The following is a 23,842-nucleotide window of genomic DNA, read 5'->3' on the forward strand; positions in this document are numbered from 1 at the left end:
TCCACGGAACATAACGCATTAATATCTCACACGTACCTGTCCTAGTAGTGTGAGTGAGGATCATTCAGCTGTCACCGCTCACAGCTCCCCCCCCCCGCCCCCCGTATCTGTTGAATGGTACTGAGAAAATCCAAACACTGCTCTGAGGAGGCTGTAGAGTTTTTTTTTAAGGGGGGTGGGTGGGCATGAGTAGTAGCCTATAAGATGCGGGTGCCTCAGTGGCCACCAGGCCTGCCCTGAGGAAGGAAGGCTCCGTGATTCCTTCCAGCTCCACAAGGCACCTGAGGAAGTCACATTTGAAGTCCTGTGTGTCCACTTGAGTCCAGTTCTGCAGAACTGACACGAGCCATCCAGAAGGGCCCACAGTTTGGAGAGGGATGGATTTTAATGAGAAGACCGTAAAAAAACAAAGCCCCAGTGTTCAGATGCCCCCTGGGAGCAGTCAGCCAGATGGGAGCCTGATTCTTGGTTAGGTAAAGGAGGCCCAGAGCACAGCTTCTCAGGGCCATCCTGGAGTAGATAGCGGTGAAGAAAAGCCAGCAGGGTGTGGAGAGCACAGAGCCAGAGGGGAGTCTCTGGATGAGGAGTCATCCCTCAGGGTGCTGGGACTGCTGCTGCCACTGCCTGGCATGCAAGCGTCACTTGGGGCCACCTGCAGTCACTGCTTTCTTTTCATATTTTCCCTGGGGGATTCTAGAAATCCCACCCCCATTTTCACGTTCTGAGGTCCACGATTCCCTTCGTTCCTAAGGCCGTGCCCTGCACCATTCTTGGCATATAAAGCCTCCATGGGTCTGGAAGGACATTCCTGAAATGTATGACTCTTCTACCACCATGAAGTAGGTTGCAGGATTTTGCGTTGTATCTGAAGGGCTGTGGATCGAACTTGGGGCCTCAGGCATGCAGTCAAGCATTCTGCTACTGAGGTTTACCCCTAGTTTATTTATTATTTCTAATCTGAACTCTCAAGGCTTGGAACGAGAAAAAAAATTAAATCACTATAAGGCAGTGGTTCTCAGCCTGTAGGTCACGACCCTTTTGGCAAAGCCCTGCCTCCAAAAATGTTTACATTATGATTCATAACAGTAGCAAAATCACAGCCATGAAGTAGCATGGAAAATAATGGTATGGTTGGGGGTCAGCACACCATGAGGAACTGTATGAAAGGGTTGCAGCTTTGGGAAGGTTGAGAACCACTGGGTTAAGCTTGAGGAACGCTGTCACTGACCATGTCTCTTGGTTGCACTTCTGCCTCAGGACTCCCTGGTGACATGGTCTCCCTCCCTTGCTGCTCTGTCATGGACACCAGTGGCTCAGAACTGTGTGTGCCTCCCACATCTGTTCCAGCCCTCTTCTCAAACTGCTCACCTTCCTCCTAAATCTCCCACAAGTTCACTTTCCCTACACACCTTCCCCTGTGGCCAGCGAATCCTACACCCTGTAAGAAGTGTCTGAGGTGCCTTGAGACTTGGGGATACAGGTAGAACTGTTGGTCTGCCCTTGACCTCACTGCAAAGCTGTAGCTCTCTGGCACACAGTGAGCACCAAGTAAAGTCGTCAAATGTAACAGCTGCAAGTTTTATTAACTCCCTCAGCTTGCATCCTTGGTGAAGATGAGAACTCTTAGCCTGCCTCATCCTCTCAAGATGTATCCTCCTCCCTTAGCCCACGTGTAGGTGTGATAGTAGCACTGTGCCCCTCCTTGTTGGCACCACACACACACACACACACACACACACACACACACACACACACACACACACATACAAACACACACACACTTCTAATCAGCTGAAACACAATGCACAGTCCAAAGGCAAATACCTCCCAAAGCCAAATTAAACAAATACAAATGCGAGCCTTCTTTCCTTAAAAATAATAAAATCTGTTTTCTGTCCCTTCAGAGGTCAGTCCATTTTCAGCTCTCTGGCCTTTCAGGAGACATCTGATATCCTCCAAGTAGCTTGGGTGACCTCCTGCTTGCAAGAGGACGTGCCTTCCCAACACCCACCCCCAACTTGTGCAGACTTACATTTGTGTTTCCTCAGCTCTTTATGGAGGTCGGGTGACCTGCAAGTGCTGACCATCCTCCCAGCACGTGGGTCTTTATGTGGCAGGACATGGAAGATGGACACTAGGACCTTGAAGGGTCATTTTCTGGCTCTCCTGTCTGGGAATGCTGGCCCTGCACTGGGTCCTGGAGACCACTTCCCCCAGAATCCAGGCATGGCCCTGGAGAGGTTACTCTCGGTCCTTCTGCTGGCATGGGTCTTTCTGTGATGACAGAGTGTTGGCTGGACCAAGAGCTACACATCTCGGGGACCTAAAAAAGGCAAAATTATAAGCTGCTTCCTTCTAAGGGCAGTAGGCTCTCCTGCTTGTCCTCTGCTGTGGGACTCATCACCCTCAGTGCTCTGCCTTGGTTCCAGGTCTCCCTCTGCATCCCAGGATCCACCCTCAGGGCAAGACTATGTCTTCTCCCTTGGTAATGTCCAATGTCCAGCATAAGACAGACTCTAGTGAAACTCAGCAAACGTTATGGAACTCTTACCGGGCCTGGTGTGTGACATTCGCCATAGTCATACCATTAACTGGCTAGCTACTGAAGAGGACTTCATTTCATTCCAATATTTAATGAACATTAGGCACCAGACACTTTGCAAGGCTTTGGGGACTGAGCTGTGACCACAAAGACAAGGCCCTCGTTCTCACCGAGTTCATGGGAGGGAAACCAGTATATAAGCAAGCCAGAGAATGAGAGATTGTGACCATTTCTATGAAGGAAGTAACCAAGGTGCTGTGGCTCTAACTATAGTGAGCCCTGGGGAGGGAGTGACAGATGAGAGGGAAGACAATAGCCAACAGCATCTACACAAAGAAGAGCCCAGACGGAGCCTCCTCTCTGGGGAGAGGGAATGCTGTTGTGGCAGAGGTCCCCAAGGCAGGGAAGAGCAGCTGAAAATGAGGAGCTGTCTTAAGACCCACGTGGTTAGGCAGAGGAGGAAAATGGCACCAAGTAATGGGGAGAAAGAGTGCCGGAGTAAAGAGCTTGAATTCCATAGTGCTTGGAGGCTTCTGGACATATCCAGAGGAGCCCTGGCTGTGTAGAGCTCTTCCTGAGTATCTGAGGAGAATAGGGTAGAGGGTACAGGAGAACATCAGATGGGCTGCCTCCAGTGCTCTGGGCCTTACTTCAATAGTTCCCGATGATAATGTGTTTAAGAAGTTATGTGAGTTGTTTAGAAACATGGCTGACATGGATGTGATCTGAGAAATCTCCTCTCTACTCATCTCTTCCTGTATCCATTTGACCTACCACTGTGGAGACAGATGCTAGGAAGCACCAGGCACTGTGGCAGCTCAGAGGCTCCTTCCCCATGGAGTGGTTCATTATGCATGAAAGACACAAAGTAAGACCAGTGCTAGGATATCAGGGATATTTCCGGTTTGGATCTCGAGGGGACATGGTAGAGTGTGAGGCCAGGGGACCAGATTGATGAAGGTGACAGAGGGTCCCTTACAGCACCCAGTGCCCTGGGTTCTTGGGACACTACTGGAGAATACAAGCAGGACACAGCTTCATCTGATTTACATTTTGTATAAAAAAAAAAAAAAATGTGTGCTGGCAAAGGTTTGCTCCCAAGTGGAGATTCCAGCATTTGGTATGCAACAATCAGATTTGAAAGTTCAAGCCTCACGGGCTCCAGCTTCCGGCACATCCTAGCATTATAGACTGGAGGAGTCTTCAGGATGTAGCTCATCTGGCTATCTCATCTCATCTCATATTTGATAACAGTAACACAGGGAAGCAACTTGTTTGCAGTCACCTGTGTCCTTGGATATGGTCTATACATTGAACCCCAAGTAGTTATTTTGATGAGTGTGGTAGTTTGAATGGAATTGGCCCTCATAAGCTTACAGGGAGTGGCACTATTGGGCGGTGTGGCCTTGTGGAAGGAAGTGTGTCATGGTGGGGGCGGGCTTTGAGGTCTCCTATGCTCAAGATACCTCCCAGTGTCTCAGTTCACTTCCCATTGCCTGCACAAGATGTAGAACTCTCAGCTGCCTCTCCAGCACCATGTCGGCGTGCACGCCTCCACGTCCCACCATGATGATAATGGACTGACCTTTGAGCTATAAGCCACCCAATTAAATGTTTTCCTTTATAAGAGTTGCCATAGTCATGGTGTCTCTTCACAGCAATAGAAACCCTAACTAAGATAATGAGTGATGTGATTAATGATGAGATATGTGTTTATGATGGGCCTTGGAGCCTATCCCAATGCCAGGGGACACAAATAAATACACGTTTACCATCAGCAAGGGTCAGTACAGTATCCAACAAGATGAAAGCGAAGCTTGTGCTTTTCTTGCTATAAACTTTTTTAAAAGATGCACTTTTGCTTATGTGCATATATATGTATTTATGGTAGTCGCACATGAGTGCAGGTGTCCAAGGAGGTTAGAAGATGGGGTCAGATCCTCTGGAACTGAAGTTATGGGCAGTTGGGAGTCACCTGCTGTGAATACTGAGACCCCAGCTTGGGTCCTCCGCAAGAGAAGTATGGGCTCTTACCCACTGAGCCATCTATCTGGCTCTTTGCTATCAATTTGTAAGAAACCGTTGGCTAACCACACGATCAGATAAGTTACCCTACAGTGGTTCCAGGGCTTCATTCCCAGGTGCATCCCTAAGTTATTGGTCTTGGCTGTAAACCAGCATGCTGTTTGACACCTTAGTTAGGATTTCAGCTGTCAATATGGTAGCTGAAGGTCTGCTGTCTCCAGATAAGCCTGTGCAATGAAAATGCCCTTGTCTGGCCTATCAGTTGCATCCTATGAATGTGTTTTCCATGAGTCAGAAGCAGACACCCAGGGGTAGTGGTGGTGCTCTCTGTCCCACAAAAGGGCAAAGCGTGGACACACTGTCTTTTCCTCAGGCAACATAGCTAAGTGGTTAAGCACATGGTAGTGATTTCCTGCCACCTGTGCGTTAGGGATCAGTTCAAAAAATCTCTTTAGACCCTTTTTCCCCCTCATCTACTAAAATGCCAAAAATAGTCCTTCCTGGAGGGTATGGTAGTGCACACATCTAGTCCCAGCCGCTGGGAAGGGTGTGGTAGGAAGAACTCAGGAGTCTGAGATGAGCCTGGGCAGTACATCAAAATAATAATAATAATAACAACAACAACAACAACAACAAAAGCAATAATCCTTCAGGTTCACAAGGTGGGAATAAATGAAATAATAGATGTTAAAGACTTAACATTGAGCATGAGATAAAAAGCATTTGGAGAAAAATCTCTTGAAAAGGCCATTCTCAGGGCCCGGAAATAGCTCAGTGGTTAAGAGCATTGGCTGCTCTTGCAGAAGACTGGGATTTGATTCCCAGCCGCTGCAAAGTAGCTCATGGCCATCTGTAACTCCAGTTCCATAGGACCCAGTGCACACTTCTGGCCTCTGTAAGCACCAGGCACGCATGTGGTGTATATACATCCATGCAGGCAAAACATTCAAGCATAGAAAATATGAATCTTATTTTTAAAAGACAGTGGGGGCTGGAGAGATGGATCAGTTGGTAAAGTGAGTTTGGTACTCCCATAAGTCATATAAAACAGTGGGTGTGTGGTGCCACATACGTACAAACCTGTCACTGCTGGGACCACAGGATTCCTGTGGCTTGCTTGACGCTAAATACAGTGAGAGATCTTGTCTCAAAATTATTAGGTGAAAAGTGATTGAAGAAGCAACCCAGTGTTGACCTCTAACCTTTACACTTTACACTCATAAGCACCCCTGTACATGTGCGCGCGCGCGCGCGCACACACACACACACACACACACACACACACACACACACACACACACACAAAGCAATTATTTGGACTCTAAGTGATTGAAGTTTCCTATGAAAAGGTATAAACATAAATAAAAAAGTATCTATTTTTATTTTATGTGCATAAGTGTTTTGCCTGCATGTGTGTCTGTGCGAAGGTGTAGGAACTCCTGGAGCTGGTGTTACAGACAGTGACGAGCTGCCATGTGGGTGCTGGGGATGGAATACTAAATCATTTCTCTCGGGCTTCATACTGAAATATGCCTTTATTTATGGTGAGAGATAGACCTCACTTGCCTCCCTGCTTGGCCTCATGTGGCCTTTGAGAGATTGAGCATTCTTGAAAGAGAGGGTGCCTCAGAGGATGCTGGGCAGAGGATGCCAGCCAGCCAGCAGTGTTTGCTACAGTAGCCGAGGGGCATTTAACTCGAGGGCCGTTTGACAGTACCGGAGAAGATTGCCTTTCTCTTGAGCATATTGCAAAATATGAAGGTGTTGGTTAACTTGTGCCAGAAGCGTTTCCATTCCCATCTGATTAACCACAGTCAGCCCCAAATAAGAACCTTCTTCACCAGCCCCCTCCAGGGTCTGCTCTCTGATGATCCAGATTCTTGGCATCCCTGAAGTCATTTTTTTCTGGTCTCTTATCTCAAGTAATTGCAAGAATTCCCTGTCATCTGTGTGGCATTGGGGCCCGAGATCTGTGGAATGAACACTCTAGGGGACTGGAGCATTCAAACGCCTCCAGCTCTCCGCTTTCAGGATTTCAAGTCAAGCAAAAACATTTTCCCCATTTTTTCTCCTGCCCTGTGGAGTCTCATGTGCCCTGTGATTTATGTAAGGAATATGGCCTAGCTTTTGTGTTTGGGGAAGTTACCGTCAGATTAGAAGAACAGTGTCCCAAATGGGAAATGTGACAACCTAGGGGCGTTGTGAAGAGAAACCCGGGGTTCCACTGACTCTCTGCACTTCTGGACTTAACTCACTTCTCAGCTTTGACTTACATCCACCCCTCACCATGACCTAGAGATTCCTAGGTAACACCATGTGGTAGACATTCCCCCAAAAAAAGATCCTGGGCTGAGAAGTTTATTCTCATCAGTCCTGGTTATTAACACCCAGGCAGCTCCACCCCCAGGTCTACCCCACCACACGTTTACTCTCTTTCCAACAGACACAGAGAGAGAGGGCGGCCCTGGGGCATGCTGGGATTGTTCTCACAGAGTTAGGTGGGAAAACCCCCTCACCTTGGTGACTTATGCAAAACAGGATGTAATCAATACTTTCTGTCAAAAATAAAAGTCGCTGTGAATCCGTCTTAGCTAGTTAAGAAGCAGCAGCGTTAGGAGTCACTTCCAGAACTGTCTCCCTTCATACTTCATCATCAGAAACAGAGAGGTCAGGGCCACTCAGCATCTCACCTAACTGCATGGAGGACGAAGACCTTCTATTCATAAACTATCACACAGGTATTGGGTTCTCGTCTAGCCACACCCGGGGGGAGGAAAGTCACGCGTCTTCCTTAAATCATCCTAGGCATTACTCTTTGCAGCTGGTTCTTGTCATGTGAAAAGCATTCACTTGCAGCTGTAACTCACAGGTGGAGAGTACTTAGCCTGCAAAAGGTCCTAGGTTCTGCTCCTCACATCGCAGAGGAGAAGAATCAAAACAAAACACAACACTAACATGTGGGGCTATCAGATGGCCCAATGAGGAAGAGCACACACATCTCTTCCAGAGGACCCGACTTCAATTCCTGGTACTCACATCAGGTGGCTCACAGCCAACCTTATCTCCAACTCTAATGGATCCAAATACCTCTTTCTGGCTCTACAGGCATACACTCACATGCAGAAGACCCCGCAGAGATATACACATATATACAGAATCAAAAATCTTTAAAAACATTTCTAAGGCATACTATTTTTTTTAGACAGTCTCATTATGAAGTCCTGGCTGGCATGGAATTCACTAATGTAGACCAGGCTAGACACAAACTCACAGAGATCTGCCTGCCTCTGCTTCCCAAGTGTTGGGATTAAAGGCATGCACCACCACCGTGCACCTGGATAAAGCATATTTTTGTTAAAGGTACAGTTTGACCTTGCTTGTCTCATCACCAAGACAGATGCTTTTCTTTGATTGTGTATTTTTATTTTATGTGCATAGGTGTTTTACCTGCGCATGTGGAGGTGTCAGAACCTGGAGCTGGAGTTACAGACAGGTGTGAGCTGCCATGTGGGTGCTGGGAATTGAACCTGGGTCCTCTGGAAGAGCAGCCAGTGCTCTTAACCACTGAGCCATCTTTCCAGCCCTCAGGACAGATTCCTGATGCTAAGAGATTCATATACTGACTTTCGGCATACCAGCCTTTATCTACCTCACAGCAAGCTTGTTTGAGGGGCCCTCCCCCTTTCTCCCACCTTACTAAAGTAACAAGCATAGTTTTAGAAGTCAAGCTCCTCCCCCTCCCCCCACACACACCCCAAAACTAACTGCTAGACTTTGTTTTGTTTTTCTCATTAGATGGGCTTTACAGGGTTTTTCAGTACATGGTTTGGGAATTGCCTTTCTCGACATCCTTTGGTTTTCTGGAAGAGGTCTGTGCTCCTGCCCCAGGGGAGTCTTGGTTCTGCCAGCCTGCCTCTAACTCAGTCTGTCCCTAACAGCGGCTGTGACCTCTCAGGCCCTGGGCTTCCCTTTTCCCCACAGTCTTCCTTTCCCAGACCAAAGGAATTTGGCTCTTAGTATCATAAAGAAAACCTAACTGGTCTTACACTCCCTGTAAAGGTGATCACAGACAAGTTACCCCTTTCTGAGCCTCAGTTTCCCCCATCCGTTTTTCAAAGGTAGGTTGATGATGCCAACTATTACTAGGGATTATTTCAGCTAGGATTCCTGTGTTCCAGTAATAAAACAGATACTCCCGGCCAATCCACCTCATCCCTTTCCCTTTGGATTAATGAGCTGAGCCCAGCCATCTCAAACCCATGGCTTGATCATAGTCACTATGACTCCCATTAGATGATGGTTGTCAGTGAGAGGCCCTACCCAGGACATCTGGCATGTCTGGAGACATTTTTGGCTATGCTAGGTAGAGAAAATTACTAATAACATCTAACACCAGGACCAGAGATGGTGCTAAACATCCTGCAACTCCCAGGATAGCCAGCACAACGAAGTTCCTCCCCGACGTGGGCCAAGGCTGAGAAATCCTGGACCGGATTGGGACCAAGGTCCCGCTCTTACCATTTTTTTTGTCCACAGCCAATATCCTTATGGCTCTCTGACCAGCTAGGGAAAGGAGTGTGGTTCCTGGGAAGTTCTCATAGGTCTTCTAGAGAAAAGTAAAGCCGCATGGAGGGCCAAAGGCTATGTTCAGGGAGTCTGCCTGAGGGACACTTCTGAGAGTGACTTTCCTAAAATCAGAGATGCTGAAGGTGCTCAGGACCAACAGTATTTGTTTTCACTTTGAATATGTGTGTGTTATGTGTGTCCAGATGCCCAAGAAAGCCAGAAGTGGAAGTCAGGTTTCCTGGAGCTAGATAAGATTTACGGGCAGTTGGGGACTGCCTGGTGTGGGATCTGAACTTGAGTCCTCCAAAGGAACAAGTACTCTTAACTGCTGAGCCATCTTTCCAGCCCTAGGATCACCCAGATTATTTAGTGTTTTTCCTGGGATTCTAGTCAATATAGAGTCAGACAAGAGATATGAACCAAAAACCTAAATACTGAGAAAGAAGAGATGACCTGGTCCTTAATGGTAAACTATTTGAAAAGTCCAGAAGAATGGGCTGGAAGACCTCTTAACAAAAACTAAGAGAACTCAGTATAATGGCAGGATGTGACAAAGAGATGCAGGGGACAGAGGTGCCTCTCCGTGGAAAGACTGAGAGTATGAAACAATAGCGTGCACTCTTTAGAAGTAAGTTTGGGGGACAGTTAGCATAGCAACACCACACCATAGTGCTTTCCATCAGACCCAGGGTTCCGTCTTTGTCGTCGGTGAGTCACCGACCATTCCTAAGGCTTGATCCTTGTCTTTCTGGTTAAAAGTGGCTGCTAGCCTCCTGCAGGACCGGAGAGAGGAAGGGTAGAGAAAAGGTTCTGTGCATGTGATTGGCTAGAACTTAGCCATCTATCCACGCCCAGCTCCAAGGGAGGCTTTGAATTCTAGTTTATAATTATATAGCTTTTTAAAAAGATCACCATTCTCTTACTAAGGAAGCAAGGGTATGTTGGGATAATTAGCAACCGGCCATAAAATGTAGCAAGAAATGCCCAAGATCTATATGAGAGAATCACTAAAACCCTCCTAAAGGGCACAAATAAGACTTGAACAAATGGAAAGACAAACAGAGGTATTGGCCAGGAAGATCCAACATCATAAAGTATCAGTTCTCCCCAAGTTAATTTATAACTTTGAACATGTTCCCAATAAAAACAGAACCAGGATTTAAAAAAAAAAACTAAACTGAACAGACAATTCTAAAGTTCATATGGAAAAACAAACAAGAGTCTGAGAGCTAAGAAACTCTGAAAGTGGAGACCAGCCACAGGAGTATTAAATATGTAATAAATCTAGAGTAATTACAAGTGTGCTATGGGAAAAAGTTACTGGGCAAAGGGTGAGGCAAAAACTCCATTTGCATATGCTAATTTGCCATGAGTCTCTGTGAAGAGAGGTATTCCATTAAATGAGGGAAAGAGGATTCTTAAACATTGGGATTGCTTCCAGATTTCTATAAACAAGGAGAGTTGGAGATGTATCTCAAACTTTTGTCAGAATAAATAAGTGCACCAAAGATTGATGTTTATAAAAGAAAATTGAAATAAATGGAAACATTGGCAGAATACAGATATTACTTTAACAGGGAAGAAAAAACATTTAAATTAAGACACAGAATTCAAAACCCATAAAACTAAATGTCCACTCAGTTGTGTAAAAAATAAATATTAGTAAAAACTCCATGAGCTACATCCAAAGTCAAGTAATAATCTGAGGAAAGGTGTTTGCAGATTGTAGATTGTAGTCTACACCACGTCTGTGTCCTAATGGAAATGGCTCCTGAGAATCAGCAAAAAAAAAAAAAAAAAAAAAAGGCCACAGTGAAAAAAAAAGTATGTGCCTGTGAGTGTGCACACACACACACACACACACACACACACACACACACACACACACACTTACAGTTCCCTCTTAAACATATGAAAGCAAATGCTCAAACTTCTACCGAAATGTAAGATACTATTTAAATGTAGTAAGATACGATTTAAACCTAGCATACAACTGCATCTGGTGGCAAAGCAGGCTTGGTAAGAATGTCGAGAGGTAAGCACCGTCATCTATGCCAATGGGAGGTTAGATGTTTTAGCCTCTAATGGGGCAGCTTGGTGATATCAGCCCAAACCCACATTCTTGCTTCAAATTCAGAAGCATCTAGGAAGTGCATACAGTTCCTTGACATAGATGTAAAATGTCACATGCATGAGACTGTTCCCAGCAACCCTGTGGGTAATTGCATAGTGTTAGGGGTGTCTTAAATGTCCCTCGATAAAAAACGGTAGAGCACTAGACTGCCATAAACAAAGAACAAAGAAGCTTTCTAATGAGTCCAATGGAAAGATCTCTAATACATGCCAAGTTAAAAAAGATATTCTTTGGGAAAGTGCCCCTTCTGTTCAAAGTGGGCAAAATGAACGTGTATTCACACTTTCTTATTTATGTATAAAGCATGACCAACAGGGTATGCAAGAAATGAACACAAACTAATTACCTGTCAGCAAGGAAAGGGTGACTGGGGAATCTGTGCCCAAAGAGGGACTATTTCTGTCTGCCCTAGCACATTTCAGGTTTCTGTTTTTTGGAATACATGGCATATGATCTACTGAAAAAGCAAACATGAAATGAATTAGATTAGCAATAAATTGAGTAAGTAAAGATTATCATATTGGTTCATCTGTAGGGAAAGGGGTGGTACTAAATGTTTTATTCTAAAACAATGACCTTAATCCTTTAAAAATAAAAATAAAAAAGACCAATTAAAAAGTCCCAGATTATCTGGGCAGTGGTGGCGCATGCCTTTAATCCCAGCACTCGGGAGGCAGAGGCAGGAGGATCTTTGTGAGTTCGAGGCCAGCCTGGGCTACAAAGCGAGTTCCAGGAAAGGCACAAAGCTACACAGAGAAACCCTGTCTTGAAAAACCAAAAAAAAAAAAGTCCCAGACTGTGGGTGTGCCCTTGTGTTTGGGGGCTAAGAAGATGGGGTCGGTACCTGGGCAATTGTCTTTCTGTAAAGCTATCAGTCATGCTTGCTAAACACTTGCTCCACGTTAGGCTAGGTACTGAGTGCCTGGGAGTTCTCCAGGAGGAAAGACTCCCCCTTGCCTCCCCAGCCCCTCCCCTGCCCTGTAGCTGGACCTCTGAGAAGGCAGAGCTAGGCTCCACTTTTCCCAATCCTTCCTCTTAGAGAGGCCTCCGACTCCGGTTGGGTCAGCGTTACTAAAAACTGCAGGTGAGAGGCTCCTGGGCAGGATTGGGAAGTGGAAAGCTGTCACTGGGGTGGCCATGGCTGGAGAGGAGAAGGGAAGAAACAGAGATCATGTTGTCCTCCACTGCTCCCTTCCAGCATCCATCTCCCCTCCTCCTCATGGGGAAAGACATCCTCTCTCTTCCCTTAGCTGGCATGGCCTGACTTCCCTGGGGATCCCATCTGCTAAAGCCCCACCCCCAACACACACACACACACACACACACACACACACACACACACACACACACACACACACACACTGCTTCCCCTGACAACCCCGCACCAGACAAGCTTTCCCCAGAGGGATGAACACTTTGTGATGAGACGGAAGACCTCCAGAGGAATGGTGTTCTACTAGCAGTCAGCCTGGTTCCCCGGGGGTCTTCTAAACCTTCTGTCCCAAGAGAAAAGACTAGAAGGCACTCACTTTTTCTGTGTTTGGTTTTGTGTGCAAAGTTAAGAGTCTTCAAAAACTCAAATGTCTGAACAGGAGCAGGAGGAAGTGGCCAGAGGTAGGATGCATACATCAGTGGCTACCGGGTGGGAGGGTTTTGGCTAGGGCCAATTCAGGTCATAGCCAAGGGCGCCCATAGGACTTGCTCATATCCTACAGCAGCTGGGTCAACTTCTTCCCCAAGGAGAAGAGAGGGCAGGAAGCGGAGGCCAGGGAGGAGTGGACTAGAGAAAGAAAAGCAGGCTTCGGGGAAGAAATGAGGGGCTGTCCCTAACTAGCCGGAAACCCGTGAGAGGAGGGTGCGGCCCGGTGGGTACCTAAATTGTTCCACATGGCAACCTGAGGCACGTCGGAGCCAGACTTGGACTGGCTCGGAACCTTTAGACTCTCCCCCACATGACGCACTGCTGTGCCTGTAGACCAGTGCCTCCCTCAACCCACATCCGAGAAGCTGCTTCCTGCAGATAAGAATGAATGCAGAGGCCAGGCGGTGGTGGCGCACGCCTTCAATCCCAGCACACAAGAGGCAGAGGCAGGAGGATCTCGGAGTTCCAGGACAGCCAGGCCTACAAGAATTAACACAGAGGCCCACTACTGGACAATATTCAGAGAGTGGGAGATGGTGGAGCGCTCAATCCTGAGTGAGATGTCATCATCGGCTCCCCCCACCCCCCAGGGCTCGGGGATCCATGTGGAAAAGGTGGAAAGATTGTAAGAGCCAGAGGTGACGGGTTATTTCAAGATAACCGTGTCTTCTGGACACACCAGGACCGGTGCACAGATGAATTCAGAGACTGGCAGCATGCACAGGTCCCAGCACAGAGAGGAGGAAGTGGACTCAAGGTCCCACCCCTAACCAAGAAGCTATCTGAAATGGGTCCCCCCTGGCAGAGGGAAAGTCAGTTTTCTCTCCCGAGTGTCGCTGGGAGTATCAACCATTCTCCAGGGCAGGCCCCATGCCCGGAAGTAGTTGGCCAACATGAAAGGAATTCAATGCTATTTCTGTTTTGTTTTATTTGGGCGTTGTTGTTTTTTGTTTTAGTTTTTGTTGTTGTTGTTTTGTTTTGTTTTTTGTCTCACTGTAGTTTTGCTTGGTGGTTTTGATTTTCATGTTTTTGTTTTTAAGTGAAAGATGGTACAGTTGGGTGGGTAAGGAGGTGGAAGTGGTCGAAGGAGGGAAAAAAACCATGATCAAAATATATTGTATGAAAAAAAGTGTAGTTAAAAGAACTATAAGTCCCTTCTATGGCTCAACAAAGGCTTCAACTGGGACTTTGAGAGCAGGCATGGGGCGGGGGTGGGGGGCGGGCGCGGGACGAGGGTGTGTGTGTTTTATCTAGTTAAGGTGGTGGCTGGCCCTGAAAGGGCCAGAGGGGCAGAGGAGAGTAACACAGAGCCAAGGGAGCAGCTTTTGGAGCAGGAGACCCTGGTCACCTAAAAGCCATCACTTACCTTCCCCTCCCCCCCCCCAGCCCCCCACCCCCGCTTTGATTTTGTACTTCTACAAGGGTGGAAAATGCTTAGCTGTAGAGCATGCTCTTCAGAACTCGCGTTCCAAGCAAGAATGCTGGACTTGGAAACCCAGAGGTGGGCAGGTAAACGTAGTCTCGAACAGAAGCATCATTTTTACTGGTTTTACAGTCCTTGCTGTCATGATCTTTGTGGCAGCCAGGTAGACCTTGTAGAGGCAGCTCTGGGTACCACAGCATGGAGGAATATTTGCCTCTGCCGGGGGCCCCACATTCCACGTAATGAAATTTCTGGAAGACCTTCCAGGTCCTTCCAACTCGAATGTTCCAGGAAGGAAATTTGTCGAATAAAGACTTTTCACTGTCACATACTTCATCCCATTAGTCCTTCAAACAAGCATACAAACAGTGTGTGATCCCAACGTGACAGAGAGGGGACCAGTCCAGCAAGGTGACTATAACAGGGCTATGCCACAGCCAGTGATGAAACCCTGGCTGCCTGGATCCCAGCCCGACATTCAACCCTGCCTTCCCAGCCCAGCCAGAGCTGAGCCCTGCCCTCACTCAGTGCCAGGGTCAGGGTCAGGACCCAGCCCCAGTGGCCCAGCTGGTTGGGCTCACTCTTCTGTAATTGGGGAGCTTTCGCTTAGAGAAGCACTTTCTATGTGTTTTCTACTTTCTCAAGGAATCCCAGCTGTAAGCAGAATCGGGGTCACAGAAACAACACAGGCAGGACCAGAAGTACTTCCTGCCCCACCCCCACTCCAGTCTGGGTCCCATGGGATGGCTGGAGCTCAAGTTCAGATGCCAGCAGGCACATGAGCATGGACCTTCCTGACCTCTGCTTGTAGGGGAAGAGGCCTTCTTTTCATGGCCCACCTCATCAGCCCAAAGTAGCTGCTGAGAGAGGCACAGAGTGGGAACCTCCAACCACATATTTAGATTCTTCTGAGGCCCGACACCAGGGGTGGTGGGAAAATTCTTATCTAGGACTCGAGGTTTTAGATAAGAAATCTCAGAATCCTGGAGTGTTACAAAGGGCCACAAGGGAGCCATCGTGATTGAGGACAGCCTGCTCCTATGACTCTTACCTCTCCTATACAGAAACATCTGGATCTAGGTTATTTCACTCGCCTGCTACCCACAGAGGCACCATGCTCCTGCTCAATCACCCTCAGCATGGATTTCAAATCCCTCTTCCTGACACCCCAGGCTCTCTGAAGTTGGCTCTAACACACCTGTCTTCTCAGGAACCCTGCTCTCTGGTCTCCCCACCTTTACCTCTACCTCCCTTGGTTTCTGTCTTTGTGATCTGTCCAAATGCTAGCTTCCATCCTCCCCCAGGACCACTGTTCCTTGGTTCTTTCCCTTCCTTCCTTCCTTCCTTCCTTCCTTCCTTCCTTCCTTCCTTCCTTCCTTCCTTCCTTCCTTCTTTCTTTCTTTTTCTTTTTTCCCTTTGGTTTTTTTTAAGACAGGGTTTCTCTGTAGTCCTTGTGCCTGTCTGTCTGTAAACAGGCTGGCCTCAAACTCACAGAGATCAGCCTGGCTCTGCCTCCCAAGTGCCGGGATTAAAGGCGTGCGCCACTGCTGCCGACCTGGTTCTTTTCATTGCCTATGCCAGTCTCCCATCATTGCCCCCTCTGAAATCCAGCAGCTCAGACTCTTGTGGTTTTCTCTGATTCAATGATATTGTATATGTCACCCTGCGTCCCCCAAGCTAGTTCATTTGTGAAGGATGTGGGGAGGGGACCTACTCCTTTCTCACAGCAGGGTCTAAATGACAGGAGTCTTAACCTTAATGCAACCAGGAGGCTGTAGAGGATCTATCTTTTGTGGAGGAATTGTAAGTACTGTTGAAGGTTGACTAACTGGGAGATGCCTCTAGACTAAGGCATCTAAGACTGAGGCAGGTCAGAACCTCCCCTAAGACTCCCTTGAATGGCGATTTCCCTAGGGTGTGTGCATCTCTCCAACTCAAGAAGACTCCGTTGTGTGTGTGAGGCTAACCATGTGGCCTTGACCTGTCTTACAGGGATTTGAAACTGGACAACATCCTTCTAGATGCAGAAGGTCACTGCAAGCTGGCCGATTTTGGGATGTGTAAGGAAGGGATTCTGAACGGCGTGACAACTACCACCTTCTGTGGGACTCCTGACTATATAGCCCCTGAGGTAAGCCTCATGTATGGAGTTAGCTTCTCTCTCTCTCAGTGTCAGGGCTGAAGCAACAATCCAATGCCATGCATCCGGGGGTCACCCAAGGATGCTAAGAGAAGACTCCAAAAAAGTCTAGAAGTAAGAAACAGGAAGGGAAATGGTTTAGTGATTTTTCTGGAAGAATGAGGTGGTAGGTAGTGAGGACGAGATAGGTGAATTGAGAATGACAAGCTAGTCCCCATGCTTGGATGAGTCCTTACTAAGTATCATGCATCCATCCTAGTCCATAACTGCCACTAGAGGGAAAGCTAAGAGAAACCGGTTGACTTACAAGAGAGTTTTTACTTCTTCCTAATCAGAACAGTGAAATTCACTGAAAGGGTGGCAAGTGGCTTCACTGGGTGTAGTATTCGTAGCAAAATCAGAATGCTTTGTCATTTGTACTGAGGTAGCGAGTCTACCAAGTAGGTACGTGTATGGAGCAAGAGGGCAGTGTGAGCAAAGGTCAGAGATGTCCACTGTGAGCCTCACCGGGGGTTGCCTTGTGTGCACCTTGTGTGAAAGTTGAGGGAAGAGTGTGCTCACCATGAGGTGTCTCTTTGGCTTGTGTCCTTCTAGAGCAGTCTGACCCAAACCGAGAGGTACTTAGCAGAGGTGACTCATACTTAGCCATATAGCCCCATAGACAATTAAATCTATTTGATGGTTTTGAGACACATAAGATGGGAGAGAGGTACCAATCTCGTTAAGCATTGTCTATGGGGGGAAGCTTCCTTCCACTGGGCATTATTTGAGCATCTGCCAGACAAAGCTACATGAGGATGGAGAGTTGACTGAGACTCTGATTGCTCTTCTAAAGGAGAGTCTAGACAGTGACTGACGCATGTGTAATCAACACATGTGTAATCAGAACAAAGGTACCTAAAACAGGAGAACACCTCGAGGATACGAGAAGGCTTCATGGAGCATCTGAAATTGAGAAATTGACTTGCAGAGAATACATTTTAAGTTTCCTCTAACCATGAGGATGAGGAGAGCATTGTTGGAAACAGCAGGAAGGGTCAGAGTGGGAACCATGGGGAGAAGGGTGGGCCATATCTCCAGGCTGTGAATTCTCTCAAGGCAGGGCCTATGTTTTCACTTCAGGTCCGGGCACTCTCGGGGTCCAGCACACAAGTTTTAAACGGTAGTCTTTTGAATGCATGCATGCATGAATGAATGAATGAATGTGACATTCAGCCTGAGCAAAAGCCAAGGGATGACAACATCTTACCATTTTCAGGAGATTTAAGTAGCATAGCTAGAGAGCCGGTGAGGTGACTCAGCAAGAAAAATCACTTGTAGCCCAAGTTCAATCCCTAGAACACACTGGAGGGTAGAATGGGAGAAGGAACCACTGTAAGTTAACCTCTGACCTCCACCATGACGTGTGACCTCTACATACACACACACACACACACACACACACACACACACACACACACACACAGAGCTCTAATCAGTATAACAAAATTTTAAAATAGTATAGATAGAGCAAATGGCTTATTAGAGCTTGTAATGATGAATAAAATTGGATAAAAAGAGCCAGGAATATGACCTCAATCCCACAGGATCTATGAACCTCCTAACTAAGGGTGTCCTTGGAGGAGAGACTTCCTCACATCCATCTCAGGAAGAAGGCGGGCCACCAAGGCACACACCAACAGGCTGAGCCTAGCCTTCACAGTGCACACCTACGACCACATAAATCAATCCTGACTCTGCGAGACTGCCGTCCCTGCGCACAGGGGGTGGAAGCATGCGACTCCGAGGTTCAAGGTCATCCTCAGCTGCATGGGAAGCCTGAGGCTACCCTGAGCTTCCTGAGACACTGTGTCACAAGATATTTAAAAGATTCCCATCTCAGTGAACTTGAACCGGACAGCTGGAGAATGTAACTGTTTACATGGCATATTTCTCTCTGGGTCCTGAGAGTGATACTGTTAGATATTGTTTCCCTGTCTGTGTCTCCTGGAGTTAGCGCTGCCTTTCCAGAACACTTCATGGTCTCCCATTCACTAATTGTGGACATAGAACACCTGTAGGGTTCACGCATCCACATGGGTTGTGGGAGCCACTTTAATGGCCTTTTACTTGGAATTTGAGCCCATATGTCTTTGATCTGAAATTCTTATACTTCCTCTTTCAATTACAAATTAAATGTCTGGTGAGGTTTTTCTTTAAGAAAAATGTCCATTGCCTTTGATTCCTTGTGCTGGTGTTAGAATTTATTCTCAATGCTGTATGAATTGATAGAGTTTCTGCAAAAAACAAACAACATAAACAGGTAGGGTGAAGGACAGACCGTCAACAATGTGTCCACAGATCAGACATCACAAGTGAGGCCAGGGAGAGCTCCGGAGTGAGGCTTGTGGGTTCGGCACCTCGGTGCTCCTAGGAGATTTGATCTTCTAAAAGCAGAGATTTCAGCCTCTCTGTTAATGTGTTCCCTGAGCAAGAATAGCGGCAAGACCGCTGCAAGGAGAAATAAAGGCGAGGAAGGAGTCTGGGACACCCTTACCATCTTCTACATTCATTCTTTACCACGAGAAGCTTCCATTCCTGTTCCTCTGTGAGCCAATGCCACAAGGGTCAAAGAGTTGACAATAATTAAGGATCCTGCCCAGGAAAAAGATACACTTCACAGTGAAGGAGAAGCCTGGTCAACCTCCATGTAAAGCCGTGCAGGAGCAGGACTCTTGGGTGTGCTCTTCCTGCCCACTCTGTCCTTGCACCCATTGTACAGAATTGTTAGTGCATTGGAAATAGCACATAAATGTTGGTCTTCCGGTGGGCAAATGACAGCTGATAAAGGAAGGTATGACCGCCTTGACAAGGGCTTGTGGGAGGATGGAATGAAGTTATGCTCCCTGGCCAGGGGTAGCGCCCTTCCTTGGTCTCTTCACCATTGGGTTATATCATGGGGTATGAGAAATAGTCCAGAGAGTTGAGTCCAGACCTGCCCAGGATGTCCCCGTGTACCCTTGAGAAGTCTTTTGAAACCTTGGGTTCCTGTCTTTCCCATGGGAATCCTAATGCCTGCCCTGCCCATCTCACCAGGCTGCTTTAAGACTCTAATGGGATTAAAGGTGGGAGTGCTTCAGAAGGCATACACCTTTATTCAAGTAGGCGAGGCTAGCTCTGAAACCAGAGCTACCTTCTAAGGGATCAGCTCTGCCAAACCCTGTCTCCCCACCCCCACCACACACCCCTCTGGCACCTTTCAAACCCTCATCATTATCCACACCTGGCCCCTGCTCCTCGGGAAATGGCTGTCAGCTCTGGGTCACATCTGGTTCCATCAGGCCTTATTCTCTCTCGCTTTAACCTTTGACCCTCTCGAGGGGCTGGCTTCCTTACCGGGTACTCTTCCCCCCCCCCCCGCCCCCCCCCCCCCCGTGGGTGTGCAAAGCTCTAGCCTCCTTCCCAGCTCCGTTGCTGGCAAGATGATCAAGCCAAGGATAACTGGGGCTGAGCCCAAGAGGAGTTTTACAAAAGATTTTTACTAAAAACAAGGCTCCAAGGGAACCTGGGAAGGCTGAATAAGGCCACCCTGCCATTTCCACAGCATCGCCCAGTCTGCGTATAGCCAAGCCACCAAACCACAGAGGTGCAGAAGCCAGCCAGCCACCCCAAAATGGTTGAAGTGGTCACTTTATCAGTTGAGCCCCTGAGCTTCAGAGATGCACTGGGTAAGATGCACACAGTGTACAGTGGTAGGTGTGAAGTGGTAGCTGTGTCTTGAGTGTAGGTGTGAAGTGGTAGCTGTGTCTTGAGTGTATGAATGGGCTGGCCACAGGAGCAGGCTCAGTGGTATGTGTGAAGTGGTAGCTGTGTCTTGAGTGTAGGTGTGAAGTGGTAGCTGTGTCTTGAGTGTAGGTGTGAAGGGGTAGCTGTGTCTTGAGTGTAGGTGTGAGGGGGTAGCTGTGTCTTGAGTGTAGGTGTGAAGGGGTAGCTGTGTCTTGAGTGTAGGTGTGAAGGGGTAGCTGTGTCTTGAGTGTAGGTGTGGAGTGGTAGCTGTGTCTTGAGTGTTGGTGTGAAGGGGTAGCTGTGTCTTGAGTGTAGGTGTGAAGGGGTAGCTGTGTCTTGAGTGTAGGTGTGAAGTGGTAGCTGTGTCTTGAGTGTAGGTGTGAAGAGGTAGCTGTGTCTTGAGTGTAGGTGTGGAGTGGTAGCTGTGTCTTGAGTGTAGGTGTGAAGGGGTAGCTGTGTCTTGAGTGTAGGTGTGAAGGGGTAGCTGTGTCTTGAGTGTAGGTGTGAAGGGGTAGCTGTGTCTTGAGTGTAGGTGTGAAGGGGTAGCTGTGTCTTGAGTGTAGGTGTGGAGGGGTAGCTGTGTCTTGAGTGTAGGTGTGGAGGGGTAGCTGTGTCTTGAGTGTAGGTGTGAAGGGGTAGCTGTGTCTTGAGTGTAGGTGTGAAGGGGTAGCTGTGTCTTGAGTGTAGGTGTGAAGGGGTAGCTGTGTCTTGAGTGTATGAATGGGCTGACCACAAGAGCAGACTCTGGAAAATGGTGGGGAATAACTTTCTGCTACTTTCCAGATGTTCCAGGGAGAAAGCTGGCTGTGGGAAAAAAAAATGACTAAAACTGAAATACTATAAGGGAAGTGCCCACAAACCTTAGGAACAGGCAAGGCCTTAGGATATGGGAGGACAGGCACATGCTAGGGACATCTGAAAAGGCATTCTGGAGGAGACATGGCACAGGTGTGACCTTGAAGGACAAGAAACCAGTGGCACCACTGAGACTTGGCAAGCCAGGCTGACCACTAGATCTTAGGAGGGTGAGGGAAGACCCTGCTTTGGCTGGGGCCCCGGTCCAGTGCAGCCTATTGTTCTGAGTTTACAGATAGCCTGCACTGACCACTGGATCAAGAGAGTCTACGTGCCGAGGAAACAGATAAAATACTGTTGAGGTAGCTGTAGCTTCTCACAGTCACCTTCATCCCAAAGACTTCATCCCTAGACTATGTGTGGACTCAGGGTCCTTCGATGTATCTACTTGAATGCTTTCTGTTTAATTTGGGACTGCTCCAGAAAGCTGGTTAGCATGTCCTCCATGGGTTCATGCTAAGTGACTTCTCTGGCTCTACCTATTTGGCCAGATAAGCAGTGGCTGGGAAGAGGGGGCGTTGCTAAGGCTGGGTGGCCATTGTCAAAGTTAAAATTCAAAGACAGTCATAGAACTTAAATTGAACTTGGACTTTGCCCATGGGTATAACATTCATTCATGAGGTTGGCTCAAGGACAGGCCCTGGGATCTATAGGGTCCACTAAATGAGAAGTTCATTGGTGAGACTCGGGGAACCAGGAGGAATGATGGAGATGGGTCTTTACAGTCTTAGACAAGGGCTTAGTGGTCCTTTCTGGGCAGAACAGGTGGGCTGCAGGAGATGTCATTTTTGTTATTTCCTTCTCTGGAATACACGGCTTGGGTAAGCTTAGTGTTGTCACTACTTAAGGAATAGCAGCTTTCTGGTTCAAGCCAAGCATGGTGGTGCCCGCCTTTAATCCCAGCACTCAAGAGGCAGAGGCAGGCGGATCTCTGTGAGTTCAAGGCCAGCCTGGTCTACAGAGTGAGTTCCAGGCTAGCCAGTGCTACAAAGTAAGACTCTAGCTCAAGGGGGAATAAAGGAAAAGAAAAAAGATCCTGGTCTCCTTCCCATTTGGGCCATCAGCATCTACCCGCCCCTGCCCTCCCCTCCAGCTGTGTGTGACAACTGGGACCTGAGCTTGCTGAACGTCCCTCTCAACATTGCCTTTTGAAGTTCACATCCTGCTCCCTACCCCGGAGTTCAATGTCAAACTGTGCTCTGTCCTTTTGAAAGTGGCCCTAAATGCAGCTCGGGAGATTTAGCTGGCATTCACACAAAGGAATTGACTCTTGTTTCCACCAGAGGTTAGATGGTAGATGCTGACTGTGGAGAGAGGATTGTTAGCTTCCCACATTCAGTCCTCCCTGGAGATGCTGAGGTAGGCCTCCCTCTCGGAAAGCCCAGCTCTGCTCTGTGGTGGTGGAACAAGTCGGAAGCGAAGGTGTGGATGCGAAGGTGCAGACCTTCCCGTCAAAGTTGGTGGCGGGGCTGTTGCTTGGGGTAAGGCTCTTAAATGACCTTGACTGACACTACCTGTTTCCTGAACAGATCCTGCAGGAGTTGGAGTACGGTCCCTCAGTGGACTGGTGGGCCCTGGGGGTGCTGATGTATGAGATGATGGCTGGGCAGCCCCCCTTTGAAGCCGACAATGAGGACGACTTGTTTGAATCCATCCTTCACGATGATGTGCTCTATCCTGTCTGGCTCAGCAAGGAGGCCGTCAGCATCCTGAAAGCTGTGAGTCACTCACTCTTCCTCACCTGGGGCTCTGCTCCCTACGGGTATTCTCCCCACCTCTTCCTCTCCCACCCCCCTCTGGGGTGTCTGTCTGTCTGTCTGTCTCTCTCTCTCTGTCTGTCTGTCTCTTTCTCTGTGTGTGTGTGTCTGTGTGTGTGTTTGTCTGTCTCTCTGTCTGTCTGTCTGTGTGTCTGTCTGTCTGTCTGTCTCTGTGTGTGTGTGTCTGTCTGTCTGTCTGTTTGTCTGTCTCTGTGTGTGCTCACCAGTCAGCTTGCCCAAGATCACAGTGCTGGGCCAAGGCAGAGCCATGTGACAGCCCAGGAGCCTTGGCTTCCCGTCCTGCCTTCTGTTCCCCTTCAGAACACCCCAGAGTTCAGAGTTTAGAAGTTGATCAGCCACGTTCACAAAACCAGCCGTGTTCAAGGGCCCTGGACTCACAGTCTTCACTTTATTCTCTAGATTTGATGAAGAAGGTTGGCTGTCTCTCGGACAGACAGGGAACTCGCAGCACTTGCCGTAACTAATAGAAGTCATGACGTGTCTAGACTTCCAAGCACTTCGCAGGAGTCTGGAGTCACACACCTCCTGCCCCACTCCTCTCGGTTCCTCTGCCTTCCATGGCTCCCATGTTTGAAGACTGGCTGCTTAGCTGAGCCCCTTCCTTAAAGCCCTTTTTGTGGTTTCTCGGTGACATTTACCCTGGGCAGCCTCTCTTCTCTGTCTCCTTTGCGGCCTCTTCTGCCTCCCACTGGACGAGGGCCCTGCTGTGTGGGAGGTTTGCTCTACCCCTCACATCTTTAAAAAATGGAAACTTCCTAAAAACTCCTTCATTCGTCCTCATAGCGTTTTTTGTGCCTCCCAATAAACTGTGGAGGACTGGGAATGCGGCTCAGCTGTAGAGTGCCTGCCTCCCATGCATGAAGCCCTGGGTTCAATCCCCCAGCAGTGCATAATTCAGTCAGAGTAGCACATGCTTGTCATACCTGCCCTGGGGAAGTTGAGGGAGGAGAATGAGAAAGAATTCAAGGCCGT

At 48.0% G+C, this 23,842-nt stretch overlaps 1 protein-coding gene across 3 annotated transcripts in view; it reads left to right on the top strand.

Moving 5' to 3' along the window:
• The window catches only part of Prkce (protein kinase C epsilon), a 505,293-nt gene that overhangs the window by 448,226 nt on the left and 33,225 nt on the right, over positions 1 to 23,842 (top strand). For all 3 annotated transcript variants that reach the window (XM_006986497.4, XM_042267318.2, XM_076559041.1), the window contains 2 exons: positions 16,325 to 16,463; positions 22,622 to 22,810. In XM_006986497.4, the coding sequence (XP_006986559.1) occupies positions 16,325 to 16,463; positions 22,622 to 22,810 (328 nt within the window). The remainder of the gene's footprint in view (positions 1 to 16,324; positions 16,464 to 22,621; positions 22,811 to 23,842) is intronic.

The sequence above is a fragment of the Peromyscus maniculatus genome, chromosome 22 (genome assembly GCF_049852395.1).
Source record: "Peromyscus maniculatus bairdii isolate BWxNUB_F1_BW_parent chromosome 22, HU_Pman_BW_mat_3.1, whole genome shotgun sequence".
In the NCBI taxonomy this organism is placed as follows: Eukaryota; Metazoa; Chordata; class Mammalia; order Rodentia; family Cricetidae; genus Peromyscus; species Peromyscus maniculatus.